General features: G+C 42.8%; 1 protein-coding gene across 6 annotated transcripts in view; it reads right to left on the bottom strand.

Annotated features, from left to right (window-relative positions):
• Nucleotides 1-17,507, bottom strand: part of rerea (arginine-glutamic acid dipeptide (RE) repeats a) — a 132,636-nt gene that overhangs the window by 8,205 nt on the left and 106,924 nt on the right. For all 6 annotated transcript variants that reach the window (XM_023272563.3, XM_023272562.3, XM_055012969.1 and 3 more), the window contains 5 exons: nucleotides 12,514-12,594; nucleotides 1,344-1,506; nucleotides 1,148-1,240; nucleotides 421-620; nucleotides 14-175 (listed from right to left, as the gene is read on the bottom strand). In XM_023272563.3, the coding sequence (XP_023128331.2) occupies nucleotides 14-175; nucleotides 421-620; nucleotides 1,148-1,240; nucleotides 1,344-1,506; nucleotides 12,514-12,594 (699 nt within the window). The remainder of the gene's footprint in view (nucleotides 1-13; nucleotides 176-420; nucleotides 621-1,147; nucleotides 1,241-1,343; nucleotides 1,507-12,513; nucleotides 12,595-17,507) is intronic.

Genomic DNA, 17,507 nt, shown 5'->3' with positions numbered 1-17,507 from the left:
GCGCTTTGTTTACCTTGCTTGGCTTCTTCATGGAGTCTGTCTTGCTGTCAGTGCTGTCAGTACTGGCTGCGCTGGGTGAAGTACGTCCGCTGGAGCGCAAATCCTCGTTGGTAGGCGAGGCTCGGCCATCCGGACTGGCTGTCTGCTTCTTACGACCACTACGTAGCGTCGACATCTGTTATCCAGAATTTGACGAGAGGAAATTTAGATTTACATTAGGCTGTAAAATTTTAGAATGCCTTTATAAAACCAAACATATGAAACAATCCATGTCATAGTTGTCCCTGTGGTATCTGTATTATAACGCTGAGCTTATTGCTTTCTAGTCTGACTCTGAATCACTCCAGGGGAAAACTCTGAGGATGTGGTTCCTAAACGTGAAAATAGATGGATAGATGTGGTGCAGGAGTGTTGCCGCACCGAGCCTCGGTTCCGTCGGGTCCTCATGCTATGCTTCCCGCTGAGTCCATCTTCTTCCTCTTTGACAGGTTTGAACATAAACGGCGGCGGGTCCACAGGCTTCTCGATGGGGGGCAGCTCACCGTACTTCTTGAAGTGAATGCGGCAGTCGGTGCACAGCAAGATGTTCTCCCGGCCCCCGTGGTGCCAGTCCTTGGAGGCTGAGGAAAGCCATTTACAGTTGTGAAATAACACTCTCACAGGCGTCAAGAGGTACAAACAACACACAGGAATGGTCGAGCAAGGACATTCTAACTAGCTTTGTATTTTAACATCTAGTAAGACAAATATGTCATGCAGGTGATAAAACAAGGGTAATGCCTCATCTATCCTCTGCCACATTCCATATTTAACTTCTCAGTAAAGTAACTAATAAGGTCTATGTGGCTTTACACCATAAAGCCAAAGTTATTAGCCACCCCTGTTGTGATGGCAGCAACGTAAGTGTGATCAGATGGGAGCCTGGCGCTGGGAGCCAGCTGTGTGGAAAGAGGGGAAGGATAATGAGGTGGAGAGAGTGAACGAGCTGTGGGCTCATGTCTGATTTGATCAAATTAGTCTTGACATCCTCTGATGCCCATCTGTCACACGGTGCCGTGTTGTGCAGGCTCACACGGATCCCAAGACAGGACAGGAATAGCCAAGTCCATATGACGGTAGTATGCGTTAAAGAGATGCGGTGTCTTACTGGTGGTGAAACAGTGGCGGCAGGCGTAGCCCTTTAGCTCCTGTTCGCTGTCTTCACTGTCAAAGTCATCTTCACTGGCGGAGCTGAGGTCCACTGGAAGGAAGAAAAAGCACTTAATATACATGACTTCACCACCAACACGCATCAGGTCATGTCTTCCCTCTCAGCCGCCACTAAAGGGGTCAAATCTACGTACAGAACTCGCTTGAGGGAGGGCGAGAGGGAGTGTTGACAGGCGTCGAGGCTGTTCGTGTTTTGATGCGGCGGAAGACGGGCTGGCGGCGGTGTCTGCGGTGGGCTCGACAACTGGCCGCCTCGGGAGTCTTCTTCCAATAGTAGTAGAAGGTAATTAGCTCTCCCTGAAAGGAAACGAGACATAAACGGTGTTAAAACAGGCAAATACATCAAAGGAACGCAAACACAAGTATCTATTAGGATGAGAAAGAAGCTCATCACAGAGGTGGCTGAAATAAAAGGATTTAATTTGTCCAAGTTGTTGAAAAATAGTGCTAGTTTGGTAGAGTTAAATATGTGGAAAATACAAGTTAGCAGTCAGCTCAGACTTTCACAGTGAAAGGCCGTGGAGTGGGTCAGTCCATGCCAGGATTTATAGTCGGCTGGGCATGTTTGTGCTGCGGCCCTGTCTGTCCCAGGATTAGGCGAGGAGGCTCACTGAATGCAGGGATATTAGGATCAGTGCATTGGTGGCTGCCTGGGTGGCAGGAGGTTGAATGGGAACAAAAGAACATGTCAGGCAGAGCTTTGGCGCTACAAATAGGGAGTGAAATGGCTCCTCGCCCCTTCACTGGAAGAGTCAATTGAAGTTTAATCAAACATTCGGAGGGGTGCGCTTGCCAGCGAGCGAGGCGGATAAATCCAGTGTACAAAAGGCCGCCAGGAAATCAATACCCAACTGAAACATTAACACATACAATCATGGATCAGAAAGCACTTTGCTGAGGCAGCCTGTGCATATTAACGGCTGCTTTCCGGCCACGCTCATAATACACAAGCCCTCAAAACTGGCGACAGGAGTCAGGGACAATTATGCAGTTTCCTGTGAGGCTTCGTCCTTTTCTACCTCACCATGAACTCTCACTTGTTAGCGGTCCTTCGCCATAACGAATTCATGAAGGTGTGGTTTGATCACTGGGTGAGCCTTAAGTCACCTGTAATCTTTAAAGCCCAGAGGGCACCAATCTACTGTCTGAGGTCTGGTAAACTGCTGTTCAACAAAGCTCCCAGGGTTTAATGGCTATTGATTGTTTTCCTTCACCGCTTCGGCCGAGATACTTGACATAAATTAGTCAGTCCATTGCTCTCGAAAATGCATTAACAGCTTTTCAGCAACAGCTTAACACCGTCGATCAAACCAAAACAAACAATAGCAGGAAAGCAATTTGATGAAATGGTGGACAATTCGTACCGGCTGAGAAAAGCCTCACAAAAACTCAAAATAACATCAAAAAACATACAGTAATTTAACAGTAGAACAGGCTGGTATTAATGGAAATGGTTGTTTTTTTTTAATTTCTTATCTCATGAAATGCAAGTCCACTTGAGGCTAGTTGTTGTTGGTTGTGAGACTCTAGCCAGTGGTTATTCCTTCATCACTTCAAGAAGTCCTTTTAATATCTGATATTAGGGAAAAAGTTCATTCTTTCCCAATCGCCGCATTGATTGGCAGAAAATGCTCAACTCAGTGGGCTTAGACCACTTTAATAAGATCTCCCTTCATGTGGCTCTTAGGGGAAATTCATATCTGCCAGAGCCTGTAGGACTCCATCTTATCAGGCTAAGCAGTGCAAGGAACATTTACTGAGGGTGTCTGAGCTCAATGAAACCTTCTCACATTTCAGGGTAAATTAAGGTGATACACTCGCAAAGCCGTTGCTCTGGAATCAAATGTTCCCAAACCCCACAGCCTGAGCTAGTTTTTTTTAAAGATCTCTGCTTCTGCAGATGAGCACATCTGGAGTAGTGGGATTGATTCCACAAGCAGGAGCCTTTAAACACTGGAAAAAATGCCCCTCTTAAAGCAAAAAAAAAATCTATTTCAAGGAACTTTTACCTTGAATTAAATGAAAAAATCTGCCAATAGAACAAGTGAAAAATGGCAAGTCTACTTGAAATAAGATATATTTAGAATCTTGAGATCTTAAAATTAGCTGGGAAAACTTATTATAAGCTGTATTTTAAAAGGATTGTCAAGCTTAGGTGTCTTAAAATAAGCCAGACATGCTACAAAAAAATAGCAGTTTTTCACTCAAAAATAGATTTTTGCTTTCATGTAACCTCCTTATTTGAGATGTATTAAACTTATTGAGTTTTCTTGTAAAATACAACTCAAAACAAGATAATTTCAAGATTGTTTGACTGAACAAGATATTTAAGATGCATTGTCTTAAAACAAGTCCCTCCATCTTGCTGAAATGTCACTTGTTAAGTGAATTTATCTTAAATCAAGTGGGAAGAGACATTTTGACTAAAAATAAGACAAACAGACTTGGTAGGATTTTGAGTTTTTGCAGTGAAATAGAACAAAAACCCACTTGGATAAGGAAAGAAAGATTAATGCTCTACTTGTAGAGTATTTACTGGACTTCAAATAACTAAAAAATGCTCTGCTCACCATTGTAGAACAAACAGGGCAGCTATTGATTAATATATCAGCAAAAAGCTCTTGTGCATTTGTCTCCGTCGGTCACAGAACTTCCTTTTGCGCCTCCTTCTTCAACCCGGCTGGCCAGTTGGGAAGGCAGGGCGCAGGTGTTAACTGAGAGCAGGCAGGCATCCTGATGTGAAATCTAATTGAAATGTGCAGATCAAAAGTGTCGAGTGGTGCCGAGCGCTGGCTTTGCTCTGTGCTTAATGACTGTTCTCAGCAGTGCCTCTCTGCCTCCTCGCTGCAGGCTGACAACTACACGGCCTCAACAACAGCTTGGCAGACACAAGGAAAGGTCACCCTGCCTCTCCATCACTTACACTGTGTCAAGTACCATTACATTAGGCCGGGGCTAATGAAAACATTAACTTGGGCTTTTGAATGGGGCATTAACAGGTGCACTGATGGGCCCGTGCAGCCGGATGCAAATGGAAAGAGGGGAAAACAAAAGCAGCAGCTTAACAAATTCAATCTAAATTTGTTGCCGTGAAAAGTTATTTCTGGTAAGGAGGCTGAGAAAAATGTGCTCGGGACCTGTTTTAATAAAGAAAATGGCAATAAAAGTGGGAAAGATGCTAAATCTGTAACGTTTACAGCTCGCAAACACTGAACGCAGCCATGGTGACAAAGGAAGGATTGTTGTGTGAGACATCAGAGGCGACACTTGCAACGTTACACAAGATGTTTGTGAGTGAGAAGCAGTGGAAGATGAACATGGTATTACAGCAGTGGAGAGAGGCTTTGTGCTGTAAATTAGAGTCAAAGGGAGACTGACGGATTACCTCTCTCAGCCTGCCTGCATGTCAAATTTGGGTCCTCTGAAGCCACATAAGTCCCATCTCTCACACTGACTGTGTACTTTTCTCCATCAAAGTCACTTTGTCATGCTGCCATATGCCCACAGCAGCACCGACTTCCGTTACCTTCTGTTTCCATCCATGGTTGGGTCGTTCAGGCAGTTGAGTGTGTGTGCACCCACTGAGGTCTCTGAGTAAATCTGCCATTTACATGAACTTGAATCTAAAACAGCTCAAACGCTATCTGGTAAAAATTTATGGAAACACTTGAAATAGAAATCTCGATAGGCTCTGGCTTCCGCACCATAATTTTCCCCAAGTCCACTAAATCACTGCAGAGCGGCAGAGAGTGTGCTGCTGCTCGGCAGAACATGAGATAGTGACAACATAAGCTCAGCATTATAAGGCCTTTTAGACTGCTTCCATATGCAGGAGCTTTCTGGCCGGTGGATTATCCGACAAGGAAAGGGCTTACCCTCCTATCACGACACTCAGAGCCTCCATTCCAGTTACTTCCACTTAAAATGGTCGTCTGCATGCAAGAAATAAATGTTGACTTCAAGATTATGAGCAGCAATGTTTTCTTGAGGTTGTGGGGGAAGACGTTGGGAAATTCATCCAACATGCAACGAGCGAAGTCACTGCAAATGACATTAATTACTTCAAAAATATGTTCACAATTTTTTGTAGAATGTTTGTCCTTCAAGCATATAAAAGTCCAGTGTCAGCACATGGATGCAGGCCTTTCACACTTAATAGTATTTAAAAAATTCTAATTAAATTGGATATTGTTGAGCAAATACATTAAAATATTTAACTTGTTTTGGAACAGAGGTCAATACAGGGAAAGGTATCTGGAGTTTTATCCATCGTGCAGTTAGGCAATTTACTGCAAATGATGTTAATTTCTAAAAAAAGGATTTCCCAGTTATACTAGAATGACTATTAGGATTAAATATTTTTGTGTCAGCACAAAGATACAAGCTTTTTATGCTTTATAGTGTTGTAAACATTAATTAAAAAATTAGATTTTTTGCTAACAGCTGCATTGAAAATTTGTTAACTTGTTTTCGCTTGGATGTCAACTCAGGAAAACATACGCTGATGCTACGGCTAAAGTGTTACAACTCATAAAATAATGTTATATGATCATATTCACCTTCAGTCAATGTTTGAAACCAGGTTATCTTCTGCTGTGGAAGGTTTTGACTGAATGAGGTTAACCCTGAAACCACCCTAGACTACAGCAGAATTGCGGGTGGGAGTGCTGGTGGAGGCTGAGTGGGAGTTTACGGTCTTCCACTGGGCTCGGTGGTCCTGTGTACTCGGGCAGGGCTGAGGGCGAGGGCTAAACTCATGTATTTACACCCTCATCCCCTCTCAGGCCCAGGCCTGAACAGATGGTTTCTGTTTTTCCTGGCAGATTTGTGACAGAGCCACAAAAGGCCCCTGCTTTGACATGAAGCCAAACGGTTAAGGCCGTTACTGGCAAGAGCAGGGGAAAGAGGAGAGAAGAGGGGAGAGCTGAGGAGGGGGAGGGCCGAGCGTGGAGGAGAGCCGAGAGGGAGGAATAAAGAGCCAGCAGTGGATAACAATGGACAATCAGCACTGAATCCAACCACAACCCGTCCCACGAAAAAAAATCTCTCGGCAAATAGAAGTCGCTGCTAAAAATTTAAGGCAGTCGGGGAGCAGAATGCTCAGGGAGCATGTGGTTTCTGGGTTCTGGTGGCTGATAGTGAGCTGTGTAAACATCCATTAGTACAGTGTGAACCTGTGCTCCTCCCGTTTCCTCCACAGTCTGCAGCCAGAGGAGGGAGGATTTTCTCCCTGATTCATTTCAGTAAAGGTGAAGGGGAAGTATTTCTGAGCTAAATCAAGCCAGAGTTTAATTATATATGTGCTCGACCCCTGGACTCGGGTTTCTTCGTCGCCTATGGCAGCTTGTACAGTGCATCGTTTGGAGTGGTGCTTGACTTTTCCATCATCCTCATGCTGGCTGTAACTGTAGGGGGTATATCTTTATAAACGCTGATGTGGTTAAGCAGGTCAGAAGCACACTTGTGGTGCCTGCAGGGCCAGAGAAAGGTGCATGTTCGTTTTAAACCTTTTAGCAGCATTCTTATTGAAAGTTCTGTGATTTTTAAAAGATCTGGATGATGTGAAAACGATGCTTTAGAACTGCAACTCCTATGAACTGAGCTGGCTAAATACTAGAATATAATTCACAATAAATCTGCATTAATAAAAAAGACAAACCCTAATATTTTACTTTTCTGCAACATGACAAGGAACTAAAAATAAAATCATTTTCATGTATTGTGCAACACTGTAAGGGTTTTAAACTCAGGGTTTTAAGAGATTGCTTCAGGCCATTTAAGTTTTAATCCTCCTGTTGTCTTCGTTTAGGAGCACCAAAAAATATTGTTTCCTTGTCTGAAAAAAATCCAAAAATTCAGCAAAAAAAATTCCCCAAATCTCTGAAAATTTGCAAAACCTTCAGGAAGAAAATTCAAATAATTCCTTAAATGTTTCCCTTAAAAGTTTTATTTTAACCAAATCCCCCAAATTTGGCAAGAAAATTCTTGTAAATATTTTCAAAAAACGAGTAAAAATCTTCCAAAAACATCCTAAAAATATCTAAAGTGATTCCATATATATCAGTAAAACTTCTAATATTTTCTTAAGATCATTCACATAAAAATCAACCAAAATCCAGCCAATTTCGCTGGATTTTGGTTGATTTTTTTGTGAATGATCTTATGAAAAGTTTTTAACATTTCTTTTTTTCCACCAAAAAATGTTCAAAGATTTCCCAAAAATGTTGAAAATGTGGACATCAGAAGTTTCACTGTGAAAAAATTTTTATTTTTTATTTTTTTTAAACACATTTTCAAACTTTAAAACGGGTCAATTTTGTCCCGCAGGACGACATGAGGGTTAAAGTGGTAGTATTTGAAAAAGTAAAACAAATCCAATGCATCCTTTTTAGTAAATGATTTATTTTTACTAAGAAAGCGACATGATATAAAAAGGTGTTTAGTAAAGTAGAATTCAGATGTCAAATGTTTGAGGTATCAGCCACATGTATTGTAGGTAGCCATTTAAAAAATACACCTATGGCGCAGCGATGCCTCGAAGACGACGGAGATTGAATAGTGAAAGGATCTTAGCTGGTGGAGCAGAGCGTATGTGAAAGGCGGTTAAATAGACAGCCGTTCCCTGCTGTGCAGCGCCTTTCTGCTGGAGAATGACTGAATAAGCTCTGCTTTCACAGGTCAGGGATGCACATGCTGAAGAATCAGCACTCGTGTTTTTCCTGCTGTAAGCGCTTTTGCCAATGAAAGCAGATTGGATGGCAACAGTGCCTTTTTGCTGGAGGGTCGATGCTGCGTGTTCTGCTGATAAGCTAGTCCCCAAAAACCACAACATGAAGCCTACCAAAGAACTCAATTACACAGGGAGCTCTGGCTCTCCGGGATCCATCTATTAGGCTGAAAAAAAGAGATTTTGCCTACACTCAGCTGCGCTAAATTGCCTGTGGTCTGCTAAAGGAACATCAATACGTCCTGGTTGAGCTTCCATCAGTCAACAGCAATTCCACCGCCTAAACAAGTTATATCATTTACCAAACACGGAAGCTGTGCCGTCACACCGCTGACAGCTGCTGCCAACTGAACCAGGCCCCTGCAGTTTGTTGCTGGTTCAATTAGCGTTTGGACCTAAGTATTTATAATCGTGCTCATCCCCAAGGTTCTGGCTGCCGAGCTAAGGACGTGGCACTGAATTCAATCTGACATCGGTACAGATTGTACCGGGGCAAACATCTGCTCTGAGGTTGAGTCGAGAACACTGCTCTCCTGTTGGCCATCCTGTAAATGACAATGATAATCTGCGACGTTTACAAGAACTAAACACACACCGTGGCGTCACCTGTGTTGGCTTTCCTAACACACTGCCACAGCACCTTCCCGTCTTTCCCACCTCCATGCCAAAACAAAGCAGGAACCAGCAGCATAAAAACGTCTCCATGAATCAGTTTAATGCTTTGTTCCTTCTTTGCTAAATGCTGAACTAAACTGAAACTGTATTGCTGTATTATATTACTATATAAATGTAGATTAACTTTCTTAAAATAAAGTATGAATGAAATATAATCAATTAAAAGTGATGGCAATGTTAAGTCTGTGCCAATACATGACCTTTAAAATTTAAAGGTGGAGTAAAGTAACACAAAATGCAGAAATGGAGCCTTAAGACTGATAAAAAATAAACCTATCTTTTGTTCTGTGCTTGTAAATCGGTTTACGCTGCTTCACTGAGTTTATTAGATTATGGTTCCTCTGCGTTCTATTGCAAAACATTTTTATGATCTATAAATGTATAGTGTAGCATACTTACAAAAGGCATGAAGTGAATAAATTACTTTGGGTTTCAAATCTCACTCACAGGACACAAAGACACCAACTGTACTGAATACAATTTCAGGCATGAGTTGTTTCTGCAGTAATGTTATTTACTCAGTGATGTATATTTTACTTTGTGACTTCAGCACGGTGGAAAGAAAGAGGCGGCCGAACACTGAGAATAGTCTTCTCTCAAAAATAGCTAAATTCCAGGTAACATGTTCTTATTTGCACACAGATATCTTTCACTTTAAATTCGCGTGCTGTTCCTTTTTCCACCGGTGACGTTGTTTGGGCACAGACCTGAGAGGGAACAGGCTAAAACTTTCTAATTCGATCCAATTTTCAGCTGCCAGTTTCTCGGTTCAGCTGCACCACAAACAGTTCTGTAGCTGATCCAAATCAGTTCATCAAATACTATCTGTTGATGTTCCCTAAAATGCTGAAAGTCCCTCCAGTAAAAATATCAAGCGCAGAGTTATCTGTGATCTGCCATTTCAGCATATTTAGTTGTTTAAACACTGGAAGCGGCGGGCTCATGTTCCATGACGTCCTCTCTGGAGTGAAGGAAATGGTGGCAGCAGAGCCAGTTGCAGACGGTCAGACGACACACCCACTTCCCCCTCTGGGCCTTTATGTGACTTTATATAAGGCATTCCTGAGTGCTAGTCAGGCCTGGTGTGTTTACACAGCGCTGGGTGCCTACCCCTGGCACTGGCTGTTGGAGCCGTGCTGGCGCTTCAGGGGCAGCGCTGCTAATAGGAGCTAGCGGGAGGAACAGTGAGGAGCAGACGCACTGTACTGAACCTCTGGAGCCCTGGATATCAGCCCGAGAGCTGCAGGATTTAGGGCAGGAGCACTCCTATTTCTGCTACATGCTTCTTTTTTGTTCGATGGCTCGGCATGCAAGTATAACAGAAATGTTTGTGTGTGACTGGAGATAATGGTAAAATCTGTGTCATTTCCCAGACCTAAAATATCTCCAGATATTGCAGCGCTCATGTTCCACAGATAGGATTTGGGAACGAGCAGGTAGAAAATAAACGGAGCTTTCCTCGGGGTACTGACTGGCACTCGCTCAGATCAGTCTTACAGCACGAAAGCAAGTTCAATCATAAGCAAAGATTTTTTTTCCTCCCCTGTGCGACAACCCAGGATTTTCAGCGTCTATACTGAGCTAACGCCCATTTTTGCCCCTTCTCCTACTACCCCAGCCCTGCTCTCCCAGTCATCTTTTCATATTTTTAAAGGGCAGTTTATTTTCCATTTGCAGGGGGAAAATTAATCTTTCTCTGCTCTGTGGTGGTGGCAGGCCCAGATCCTGGAGGAGGTCTATTACCTCTCCTGCCAAGTAGACTCCCCCTCCAGGTTGAATTGCATTAATACCTCCTTTATAGCCAATCAACTGGACTAGCCACATATTTCAAAACCAGCGAAAAATAATTGAGGAAACCTCTGTGAGGAAACAGTATTCATACGCTTTAATCTCTTATTCAAGAGGCTCAAATTGGTTCTGAGGAATAAAAAAAAATGTAGCACAAAAGGAAGAAACACTAAAGAGTTCATGTGCAGAAATATTACACGATGTGTAGGGGTGTTGGAGGACTGACATACCCTCACCTCAGAGCAGACAAGGAAATGAAGCGGATGAGAAGTATGACAAACACCTTTGATGTTCCTTTGATGTCTGTGTCAGCACTGAATCGGCACGCTTCCAACAGGAGCAGCCTCACAGAAACAGCAAGGTTTGCACTGTTTCATGAATCACAATGCATATCTAAGAATAATTTAACAGCTAAGTCAAAGGTGTAAAGGACTTTGAAGCAACACATACAGCGTGTCCCCTTTACCGCCAGTTATAGCAGAGATAAAAATCAGGAACCTCTGAAGCTTTCAAGAGTTGTGTTAAATATAACATCAAAAAGATCAGAAAACAATGTTGGAGATCAGCTTAAACGCAAACTATAGTTGCTCTGTTTGGTTTTAACATCAGAGCATATTCAGGTTAACTGTTGTTAATCATTGCTAGGCCTCAATTTGACCTGTTTGTACCATGAAACCAGTCACATGGAGGAGTGAAACGGTGACAAGAGGAACTTCCCACTGCTTGTGGATAAACAGCACAAATACAAAATATGAGAGACAGTAAATTATTTACACTTTACAACTAGCAGAGATCAGTTTTATCCACAGGAATGATAATCTGAGCTCCAAAAGGGAAAGTGTTTCCACAACAACGCAAATCTCAGCAAATATTTAGGGTTTGTTTACATCAGCAAACAATGGAGGCTGTATTTCCAGGTATGATCACAAATATATCTGTGATTTTTAGGATACAAAATGATCGACTTGGTCTATAAAAGAAAGTGGAATTTGCTTCTATCAGATGCATGTTTTGCTTAACCGTCCTGCTGTCCTCATTTACAGGCACCAAAAAAATAGTGTTTCCTTGTCTGAAAAAAATCCAAAAATTAGGCAAAAAAAATTCCCCAAATTTCTGAAAATTTGCAAAACTTTCAGGAAGAAAATTCAAATATTTCTTAAAAGTTTCCCTTAAAAGTTTAATTTTAAAAATCCCCCAAATTTGGCAGAAAAATTCTTGTAAATATTTTCAAAAAATGAGTAAAAATCTTCCAAAAAAATCCTAAAAATATCTGAAGTGATTCCATATATATCAGTAAAACTTCTAATATTTTCTTTAAGAACATTCACATAAAAATCAACCAAAATCCAGGGAAACTCGCTGGATTTGGTTTGATTTTTTTGTGAATGTTCTTAAGAAACATTTTTTAACATTTCTTTTTCGCACCAAAAAATTTTCAAAAAATGTTGAAAATGTGGACATCGGAAGTTTTACTGTGAAAATATGTTTTTTTCCCCACATTTTCAAACTTTAAAATGGATCAATTTGAGGGTTAAAAGAACAAGTCCATCATATTTATTATCAAAACACTCTCGTTATAACCTGCTTTGTAATCCCAGTGGAAGCCATTATGCTGGACTTTAGAAAGTTGATGAAAATATTTTTTAAAAATAAAATAAAAACTCAAGTGCTTCTCCACCATTGTAGCACAAACATGAGATCGAGCAGCTGTAAACACGGTGCTTCAAATCACATCTGCACAACTTGTTTACTACTTGCTAACAGAGGGTGCTAATTAATGTTCAGCATGCAACTTCAGTGGTGTCTGTGAAGTACATTTAGCCTTTTCTCTTCTCGAGTATAACAAGTGTTTTTTTTTTTTTCCCTTTTCCAGTGAGCCTGAAGGGAGATCTGATAATACTGCAGTACAGTTGTTGGCAGGCAGCACTTACTTCTTATCAATAAGGCCTCTGGTTAAAAAGCAGCCATGCTCAAAATATCACACTAAAAATGTTTTTTTTACTGCTCCAGCTTTTATTAGTTACAAGCAAACTGCAAGTCTCTCATTTCATGTTTCCGTATTTTAAAGACTACTGAAAAAGTTGAGGGGTACAGATAGAAATAAAAGATCTTACCGTTTCTTTGTTGGGCAGCAGCTCTTTCCGGATCCTGAAGAAGTTTTTGCCGAACTGTCTCAACCCTTTAATGAAGCGCTTCTGCAATTTTTCACAGAGAAAGAGAGATAGATAGAGAGAGAGAGAGAAAAAAAAGGCCAGTCAGTATATGTAAAGTCAGCTAAACTGCGACTGCATAAAGTTACTGCTTAGCACCACGGCAAAAAAAAAAACAAAAACAAAAAAACATTGTTTTCATTTCACTAGTGTGTGGTTTGAGAGGTTTGATGGGTATTTTAGAAAGCTCTGTAGCCGTTTAAAGTCCGGAGCAAACACAGTCATGCAGGGCAAAACGAGAAAGGAAATGACAAGTAAGGCAGGGAGAGACGCTGAGATTAAGCTCGTCTTTTCATGTGCAGAGAAAACACAGTCAGACAAATACAATCTACTAGACAAGACAAACGCAACAGAGGGGATGTTTAACATGTTAATCTCACAAGTGGAAGTTCAAAGTCAAAACCTAAACTTGAGAGTTGAAAAGCAAGAAAATGCCACACTGTGCACGGTGGCCAGATTCTATGCCCGTCTTTATATTTTGATAATTTTAAAACCATAGAACATTTGTCAAAATTGACTCTTGATAAATACATTCTGATCAGAGTGAAAGGAGCTGAGATACACGATGACAGAAATCGCTACTTCATAACATCGGATTAAATCTGACATGAAAACTGAGCGTGAACATGCCACCTCACCTCGATCAGAGCAAAAAAACAACACGAGAGATGAACACAAACCAAAAATCCGAGCAAGCAGAATATATTTCTTCTCCTTTAAGAGCCACAGACTGCGAGCCATAAAAAGCAACGGCTGAAAACATTCATAACCAGCGAAGCAGACAACCAACAGATTTACTTTCTTGCTCCAGAGGCGAGCCCCGTTCTTCAGTGATCTCAGCCAACCGTTTCCACCAAGTAACTCCAGCAAAAAGCAAGGAAAAGTCCTCAGGGAGCACAGCACAAATCTCTACGTCCAGCCACAGGTAAAAGGAAAAATTAGGGGGCAAATCCACAACGTCTCTGACAGTACGTCGATGTTTTTTTTTTTTTTTTATAACAAGAAAGAAATAGCTTGTCACTCTCTGCTCTTCCACTACAAAGGGGAAGGCTTTACATGTGATCTTTCTGCAAGAGAGCCTCTGGTTCACAGCAGGCTGGAAAACCCGAACTGGAGTCCTGTGCTTCATGCTAGAGTTGAGCACAGCGCTCATTTCAGCCTGTTCTCGATCCTCTAACACCGAACAAGCAGGCTGTAAGTCTCTAACCTGACACTGGAGGGAAACCTGAGCCACTGCTTGTTATTAAAACTACACCAGAGCAATCCATTTCCTTAACAGCGGTCCTTTTAAATGCACTCAGAGCTTATGGTGAGCAGGCACAGGAGCAAAACGAGCTGCCAGCCTGAGAGGGGAGGCAGGCTGACACAATTTGTGTGGAGAAAGGTCTTGGACATGGTGGAAAGAGACAAGTGAGGAGGAAAACCAGACATGGAGCCTGTCGGGGGCGTTCAGGAGTTCATTTTCCATGTCATGTACAGTACGTTATGTAACCACAGATTGTTTACATACCCAGCTCCGGTGGGGAAAAAAGGCCAAATTTACAGAAGTAACACAACCAGCTGCAAAACACAACTGTCTTTCAGGGGGGAAAAAAATTACAGGCGAGAAAGAGAAGTCTATCCAAGCAAACAGGAGCGAATGACTATACTTATCCCCATTACGCACACAAGCTCGATAGAAGTTTTCAAGCTTTGGTGTGTAATTGTGAAGAGAAAATGTGAAAGTATAGATGCAAATTAGAGCAGACTAAACATAAAGAGGGCCGATCAGAAAGCGAGACGTGCTCTGCTGACAGCCGAACATAAAGGCCTGTCCCATCAGTGTCACGGCATAGCGGTTCATTTGCATCCATCACGCTGGAGGTGTAGCGGTTGATTAGCCAGTAGATGGAGCCGTCTCTAACAGAAAGTGTTTCGCCCACATGTGAAACCCATATCCAAGCACTCGAGGGGTTAAGGGCAGATTACAGTTTGGACTGTCAGTCAAACGTCCAGAGCCACATATAACCGGAGGATCATCATTACAGGGGCTTGTTTGACAGGTGATGACAAAACTATGTAAATATCCGTCTGAAATATTAGTCTGAGGGAGTGAAAAAAGTGCAAAGCTATCAGAGGATGCACAAATATTTGAATAAACCTGAAATATAGAGGAGTGATGTCTCTTCAGCAGCCATAAGGTGCAGATTTACCTGAGCATCTTGTGTCAAAAATCAATTAAACCTTCTCATATCGCCCGCGTCTGCCCCAATTATGTCACTTTAATTATGTCCCCCAACTGTACTATTTACTCAGTCTGTCCCTTCATCTTCACAGAGGAGCTGCATGCATGCTCCTTCTCTCTTTTTTCCTCTCACCCCCCCACTCCGACCCTCCTCCCTTCCGTTTTCTTTCTCTCGCTGGCTCCCTCCTCCCTCTCTACATGTCGGCTCCAGTTTAAGGCTCCATTTCAGCTGCCTGGGCTCACTGCTCTCCAGCCCAGCTAATAAATCATCCGCCAATCTGCTCCCTGAATCGCTCTGCCCCTGCTCCGATTGCTCCAGCCCTCGGTTGCCAGGCAACACAGCGGCAGAGGAGGGGCTGAGGGAGCCAGGGCGAGCGAGCGAGCGAGCAATAGAGAGAGAGAAAGGGGGGAGAGAGAGAGAGAGAGAGAGGAGAGGGGGAGGCAGCTGGGTGGAAGCACTACCAAATGGCCATCCGCTGTGCAGAAACAACAGGCTTCTCTCTCTGAGTGTGTTCCAGAGAGCTGGAGCTTTTCACCCGCCCCAAGTTTCCCCTCGGAGCCCAACAGTGCACTATTGTGAGGCTGGAGAGGAGACATAAAAAGAGGAGGAGAATGAGCAAAAAAAAAAAAGAAAAAAGATTCAATAGGCCATTGTTGCGTGTTGTGCGCACTTCCTGCTCCAGAGTTGATTGTCGGGAGTCGCAGAACTGGTTAAGATAATGTGGACATCGGCACAAAGATGGTATCATGATGACAAACAGAGTGCAGGCTCACACATGGAACATAACTCCAGCTGAATGTCATTCTGTGAAAAACACTGACGCAACGCCGTCCAACAGCAAACAAAGCTACTTCCACTCAATATGGAGTCATTATACTTGACTTGTTGTTTAAAGCTGACCTTTCTGAGCCGGCTGTGCAGAAACCCAGAGGGCCACGGACAATCAGTCAGCAAGCCAAAACCAAACGGGGGGAAAAACGCTGCTGTCTGTTATGAAATATCGGCTTGTAATAAGCTTGGCCGTGGTGCACAGAGAGGAAATCACAACATGCTTGAATAGGGGGAACCACACTGACAGACACCACACTACCCACATCCTCTTTGCACCCAAGATACAGATACAATCTAACTTTAGATGCTCTAAACTGTGAGCTGCTGCTAAAGGACAGATGTGTCCCTCAATTACAAAACTTTCTCCTAAAGTCTAAATGCAAGATAATAGTTTCCAGCAGCTAGAACTTTACCCTGAAAAACAAAAAAGCGCAGTTTTTAGAATTTACCCAATAATAAACATGATACTATTCTGACCTCTGGCTGCTTTCTCTTGTTGGCACAGACACAAAAGGTGACAGGAAATTCCAGAACACACCCATCCTGCCTGCTATTTAGTTACTCAAAAAAACCCCACAGTGCTGGCACCGCACCATAACGGTGATAAAATACACTGTTGACATGAAACTTCCTGCAGCAGGGGACGCGGGGCGGTGTGTTGCATTTATCTGCCTGTGGTAGTTTTGCTCAGGCGGTCTGTAGGCTTGTGTTCTACCACTGGGGGGCTGCTACTCTCTCCCTCGTCTTCCTCATTCCCCCTCTTCCACCTCCGTGCTGTCGGCGGCCCGTTCCAGTCATCCATCAGCCGAACACACAGCCGGAGATAAGCCGCGACACTGCGCAGCTGGCTGAGGAATAGACCTCCCGCCCTGCAGCAGTCATAGATCAGCCTCTCCGTCTCTGACATGGCGACACGCAGCACGACGGCTGCTGCTGCTGCTGCTGCTTGTGATTGTTTATATGGCACCTCCTGTTGGCCGATGCATTATTAGCACCACTTATTTACAATCAGGAATGACAGCAGCCTCCGGCGAGGAGACGTTGCGAGAGGATCCTTTCATGACCTTCACTGACCCTGTAGGGTCGAGGAATCAATTCACTGACAAGACACCAGCCTCACTTCGACTATTATTGACACACAGTATAGCTAAACAAGCAAATTCTCAAATGAAATCATCTCACTTGACGCTTCAGATCAACAGGAAAGGGATTAATGGATATATGATAAGATGAGAACATATTTCACCCTTAAAAACACATAACTAATTGAAGCTGCAGTAAAATCATGTGGCCAAAAGTTTGTCACCAAAACGCTTCACAGCGTTAACAAGATTCTACTGAGAAGCAGAAGTTGTTGACGCTGTTGATGGTTGTATCCTGAATGCAGTTTCATGCACTACAATAAGCATTTATTAATTCAGGAGAACTAGTCAGTGTTACATCATCATTTATATTTTGCAATGAGGCACGAGTGGAGAAACATCCCAGCAACAAAAAGAAACAACCTGTGTGCTTTCCAAGTTTTAAACTATTTATTTTTGCCGTTGAGGCTTTTGCACAATCAAAAGCATGGCAAGAGAGTTCTACGTGGGCAAAAAGCATCGATTTGGCATCTGATGAAGCACACATACACAGTGATGCAGTGGGATTAGCTCTCTGTTAGACTTCAGTAAAATCAGAGGCCTGCTCCATGTCTGACTGTCTGAAACGGTTTCCACCAGCCCATAATAAGAGATTACATTTTGCTCTTTTTCTTGGTGGTTAAATCAACCGCTCCTCTACGCTCAGCAGCCCACTGAGTAACAGCCACGAGGAGGTTAGACTGTGTGGCGGATGTTTCTG

This window comes from Amphiprion ocellaris, chromosome 8, assembly GCF_022539595.1.
Source record: "Amphiprion ocellaris isolate individual 3 ecotype Okinawa chromosome 8, ASM2253959v1, whole genome shotgun sequence".
Classification (NCBI taxonomy): Eukaryota; Metazoa; Chordata; class Actinopteri; family Pomacentridae; genus Amphiprion; species Amphiprion ocellaris.
The sequence above is the reverse complement of the archived record's forward strand: the minus strand, read 5'-3'. Positions and strand labels throughout refer to the sequence as shown.